A 6,107-nucleotide genomic window follows, 5' to 3' on the forward strand; every position below is an offset into this window, starting at 1 on the left:
AAGACCAGCCTCCTTTTTTCCTCCTGACTCCGAAACAATCATCCACTTGACAAGTTTTTAATGTTATGCTGATTATCAGCAGTAATCATCTCACTTTTTACTTGGAATTTGTGAACAAGTAGTCTGTTTATTAGCTTAATAAAAGCCAAAATGCATAGAGCTACAAACACCAGGCACCTCAGCACACACTAACACAGGGTTCCCCTCTATTTTAACTTTTCTATGCTGTAGAAAAGACCACCAGGACTTGATCCACAGTGGAGATACCCCAATGAGTACAAAGTCCCCACCACGCCACCACTTGCACTTTACAGCTACTACTGGGAAGCACAGCTCTCACACCATACTTACATCTCATTCACCTCTGGAACACGTCATATATACTTCACGGGTTTAGAAGTCCTCTTGGCTTCCTTCTCATAAGCATATCAAATGTCTTTATGCAACACTGCAGAAGAGGTTGTCCATGCATCTATACTATACATTACATTTATTTAAACAAATAAGCAATTTAGAAGTCCCTGAGTTACACATCACATCCTTACATCATTTCCCCAGAAGTAACTGCATGCTTTCTGGTTCAGCAATTAACACTGTTCTTTCATTGCAGTACTCAGGGGTGATCTCATGTTCCTGTGCCCAAAGCAAGTTCCACGAGTTCCACCTAGAAGCAGGTACCAGGAAAGCACTTTACCAGACTACAGACAAACAGCCCTCAGGTGTCTGGGCACACAGGTGTCTCTAAACCTTCCTTCAGAAGTTTGTTGTTGCTGATGCTTGCATTTCAAACAAAGTTCAGGAGTCACGCTCAGCAAGGAACTTTCACCACTTAGACGCAATTTTCAACAAATCGTAAAAGTACCAAAAGCAGAAGTATCAAATGTAAACAACTTGTAAACATTAGTGACAGATTCAAATAACATGAATGACCACAGAGACAACTCACAATGCAGAAAGAGCCTTTTGTTATGAAGTCTTTATGGCTTGACAGAAAGAAAGTTAGATTTGTTTTGGGTTGTGGTTAGTGCAATTTTTTTTTTTTTATTGGAGAGGTCAGTTAAGAAGAGTTAAACAGATGAATCCAGTATGACACCTCAGTTGCCTAGTTGTTTTTGAACTTGATCTGAAATATGGCACTGGACTCTTTATCAAGGCATTTGTGATCTCAGAGATAAAACCAGCTGTCTTCCCCCCAGGAGATGGGGGGGGGTTCTTCAAGGGATAATTCGCATTTCAGATGAAACAGGAAGGAAAGCTTAACAGCATCAGAAGTGCAGCTGTGTGCTTGGCCAGTACCTCTGCAATCCACATATACAGCTTTATCAAATACATAACTCATCTGGAAAAGTGAATGAAGGAAGGAGAAGTAGGCAGCCTCGTTGAAGAGATGGGTAATGCAGCATTTGAAAATAGTCCTCTCCTGGATATTCAAACTCCCACAAAGTAACCTTGAGCTTTTACACAGGGAATGGCTACAAACAGCATATTCCCCAGTACTGTCTGAATTTAGATCCTCCTCTCCTGCTACCTCATGCAAAGCAAGAATGAATATCCAAGCTTCTATCCAAAGCAAAATTCCTTGACTGTGATAATGGTGTTGAGAATTTTCAAGTAGTGCACACCTTTTTGGAATCAGAATCAAGTTTCAAGACACTCATCACATCTTCAACTTTGATCCTAGTTATCCGTTCTCTGATTCCAGAGACACCACTAGGTCTGGCACCACCATTTCTTCTCACTTATTGCTTTTACAAGCTGCATGCATTCCAAGGACACCTAGCTCACTACAGCATCTTTGCTTTTCCCCTTCAATTCTCTTCCAATATGAAGAACTCCCATTAACCCTAATGGAAGCCAACAGGACATAAGAGACCTATTAAGGCTACATGGCTGACCAACAGGAACAGAAATACATACATGTAACTGAAATTTTCTTCCATTTAGCAAAGGGCACCAAGTTTTAATAGAAAATTTTCAACCCGTTACCCTTACTTTCTTATACCCACATTCTCCCCCTACCCTCCTTATGTATGGGGAAGACTCACTGTGCTTCCCTAAGCAAAACAAGAAATAGATCACATCAAGTTTGCTCCATAGATCAAAAGGTAAAAAAAAAAGCCAACGATAAAGGACAAACTGGTTCACAGTTGACTATTAATAAAAGTGCAGTAAGTGTTCAAGTAGAGTGTAGAGTTTAAGCAAGCTGTACAACCATATTTGGCATAGTCATCTTTTAAAGGCCCTGCGTGGGTCCCTCCCATTACTGACAGCAGAAGAAAGAGGCTGAGCACTACTAGCTGGTGCTGGATTTACAGGTCCTCGTCCAATGCCTCTCCCACTACCTGCATAACTGTGGCCATGGTTATACATGAATGGAAATCCACTTGCTTCAGGTCCAGTTTGTAAACCATTTCCTAAAAAGACAGAAAAAAAAGTTAGCACAAGTTCCATGGACTGAAATCACCACTCCCATACCTAAGTTTAGTAACAGGGAACACGTGGAGTTTGCAGTAACCAGTAAACCCTGCAGACCAGAAGGAAACGCCTCTCTGGCTCTGCAAGGCCCCAAACCACAGCTTACCTTTCTCTCCCCTCTCAAACTACCTCCCCTCCACCTCTACTCCCTTTTCTCAGCTAAAGCAAGAAGGGTCACAGTAGTTAGTGTGCTGAGAGAAAAACCGAAGTCTCATGGATCTATAACTGGTGCTTTCAGAAACATGCACTGACTGGCTTGGAGGTCACACACCCAGATACTCCAGAGAGCAGGGCAGCAGAAGTCAAGGACAGACCAGGAAATAAAAAAGCAAGCAGACTACAAAGTTGCTTGAGTCATTCCCCACTACCAGGCACCCAGAAACAGAAAGCTACTTGTCTAAAGTCCAGCTACAGAAGCAACTCAGCACCAAGTTCTCATGAACTTGAGCCTCATAAGCATCATTGCTCATGTTTTGCTGGAGCTGAAAAGGCAGAATGATGACAGGGAGCATGGGGAGAGAAAAAGAAGAGACAAAAGGAAATCCTTACATTTAAAGACCATACAAGAAGCAGGAAGACCAAAATGTTTCAGAAGATAGGCACAAGCTCAGTGAAAACAACTGTCCAGTGCCAAAAGCCAGGGCACCGAAGAAGTACCTACACACATCCTGGCACTGAACAAAGACTAGCCTAAAAGCACTGCCTTTCTTTGCTCACCACAATTTATTCTCAAGGGAACAGAAAGGGCTCATAAGTAAAATAAGAGAAGTTACAAAGCTGTTGCTAAAGAGGAAGCAGTCACTGGATTGAAGTGACACAGAGGTTTCTAACAGCAAGTTATGAGTTCGTTATCATCCACCAGCAGAGCTCAGCTATACAAAACCAGGTACTGAGTCTGGGCATTGTGTAACCAGGCCATAACTAAGGTTCTCTCTCAGCTTACACCTGCTCAAGTCCTTGAAGCATTTTGTTGTTTAAGCTTCTGTGTTTAAGTACAGCACAGAATGAACCAGACAAGCCAAATAATGGAATTCAGATTACCACTTGTTTTGGGGAGCTAACCTGGCAGGGAAGCCATGCAGACTAGCAAGACTGAAGTAAGTAATTTTTAAAGCCAAGGTCTCAGGCAGTTTAAAAAAGCAGAATTTCCAGTGATGCAAAAACTCTTTGAAAGCATCAAAACAATGTAGGGTTAGTCAAGTTCTAAATGTATCACTTAAATGTCATACAGGTACCCTGAATATTCTGATGTCTTCCTCTTCTAGGGAAGAAATCCTTAAAACAATACTCATTCTTACAAGCTTGAGGTTCAGGTCCCAGTTTGAAAGACTCTTTAGAGACTAGTACAGTTTTACCCCAATGGAGAACCCTTAGCAAGATAAATTTCTTTCTATTCCCATCAAGTGTTTCTCATCTTTTCACTTCTACAAAATGAAAACAAACTTACCCAGCGGCCCAAAAGTACAAGCACCCATACTACTTGATGCAGAAATATTATTCTGTTCACTCTGTGCATTCAGCGAAATGTAAAAAAAAAAACAAACCAGAAAGACATGGATCAGAGAGAGAAAATTCACATTTTTCCACAAAGGGGCTATTTGTTTTTCCCCCTGTTCTTATACTGGCTCAACATGGAATTTATTTGCTACTTTAACTATTGGCTCATTTTTAACTATATATCACTTTAAGTCCATTTTTCCAGAAGAGTCACATCTAATCACAGCCTAGGGTGAGGTATTCAGAACAAAGAGCACTTTATGACAGAAGCCTCAGACAAGGTTAACATACCAGTTTGTTCTGCCCGACGTGTTCCAAGTTGGGCTCACTGTAGTTTGGCACTTCTGAGTAAACCATGCAGAACCTGGAGAGAAACTGGAATTATCAGGAAGTCCCAAAACAATTTTTTTAACAGAGTTCTCAACTCCTCAATTCAAAGAGCATATGTTCTTGACACATCCCATCACCCAGAAGCAAGTAATCCAGGCCCTTCTGTTCAGAGAATATCCATATGTATTAAAAGGCTCTTTGATCCCTTTATGGGCCTGTGGTGAAACTGCCACATCTTCCTGGTGAGAGCATTTCAGTCAAGCAGAGGCAAGTACACATTTACTCGAGGTAAAGTGGCTGAATAAAACAGAAGGTGCTGAAAGGGCTCTCTTCAACTCTTCCAGCTGCACGATCCTGTCCAGCGCCCACTCCCAAGGTCACCTGAGGCACAGAGTCACCCAGCTTGCTCCCAGACTGGGATTGCATTACATCTCCAGGGAAAACTTAAAACACTCCCACATGCTCCCATGCTACACAGTGCTCCATTAACAGCAACAGCTGAGGAGTCTAAAACAGGGAATGAAACTCAATGTACCCTTTTTCACTCAAGGGGACTATGGAGGAATAGGCCCATAAACTCACCACGTGGAAGTTATGGCACAGGGGAAGAAAGATTTGGCATATTAACACAGCTTGAAGTGGTTAAGCAGAAGCAGAGCTTCCACCCAGATGAGGACTCACATCACTCTAGCCTGCTGGAAAGCAAACCAACTGGATGACCTTTCTGATGTGATGGATTTACACCAAATAAAACCTGCAGGTTCTCTTGCACAGAATCCAGCCAAACGCTGGGCATTTCTAAACCATACCAGAAGAGACACGGCCATCCCAGAGTCCCATTTCCCTGATGACAAGGTTTCCCACAGCACTTTGTGCAAGTACTCTTCTGGTTAGAAAAGGCTGGTAATTTTTTCTGTTGCTCAAGTATGTTACTCATGTTTGTTCTAGGTCAAGAGTTGTTGCCTCAGTTTGTGGGCACTTTAAAGCAGGTTTAATGAGGCTTGCTTCTGCTTAGATATGATTCACTGCAGTTACCTTGGCCTTCCTTCTTTGCACTGCTGCCTCTTAAGCATGATATGCATATACAAGGCTTCCACCAAAAATCAAGTGGTTAATCAAGCTGAGGCCTAGGTATGCAACACAGACTCTGTTCCTTGTCATTCATATACTTCCTTCTCCTAGGTAAAATCCAGACTTGTGGCAATGGTGGAGGATGATTTTCCTCAATGTACCTAGAGTCCAGAAAGCTCATTACCACAGCATGTGGAAACTCAGATCACAGCTGCCTGTGCTGTATCTACCCATGACTGACCAACAACACACTTTTCCTGCTGTATCTTCCATTTCCTAAGAGCCACCACACCTCATACTTACCATGACACTCTGCTGGGCAGAGACTTAACACCACCAGCACGAACACACAATACTTACTCCCCAATTTTATGCAGCTCGCCTACTCGTCCTGTGTAAAGTGTCAGGCACCCTTTCCACAGAGATGCATACCTGGCCAAAGAAAGGAGAGGCAAAGCAGTCTCAGTGAATGAGAAATACCACTGTTGACAGAGGAAGAGGAAGCATGCTATCTTCCAGGAGTTAACAAGTATTACATGTCGGCATGAATGGACCAGAAAAATCCCCAGGGATCCCAACTTCACCACATTAAAAGCTTATAGTTCCCCATTACTCCTAGCAAGAGGTACTAAAAGCTCAGTGGACTCTTTTGGCAATTCGAGGACAGCAGCCAATTATTTTCAGATTGGGTGCTCTTTCCTCAGCTGGAGCATCCCTTATGACTGGCCCTGCAG

At 42.6% G+C, this 6,107-nt stretch overlaps 1 protein-coding gene across 1 annotated transcript; it reads right to left on the reverse strand.

The window, feature by feature from the left end:
* Window positions 1-2,342: 2,342 nt before the first annotated feature.
* On the reverse strand, window positions 2,343-5,855 carry LOC103805048 (SOSS complex subunit B2-like; the record flags this gene model as incomplete). The annotated part of the gene is made up of 4 exons (XM_009077682.1): window positions 2,343-2,414; window positions 3,923-3,993; window positions 4,268-4,336; window positions 5,734-5,855. Coding segments are annotated over 4 exons (334 nt in total), but the record flags the coding sequence as incomplete, so codon positions are not given.
* Between the last annotated feature and the right edge of the window lie 252 nt (window positions 5,856-6,107).

The sequence above is a fragment of the Acanthisitta chloris genome, unplaced genomic scaffold, assembly GCF_000695815.1.
Source record: "Acanthisitta chloris isolate BGI_N310 unplaced genomic scaffold, ASM69581v1 scaffold35116, whole genome shotgun sequence".
Lineage (NCBI taxonomy): Eukaryota > Metazoa > Chordata > Aves > Passeriformes > Acanthisittidae > Acanthisitta > Acanthisitta chloris.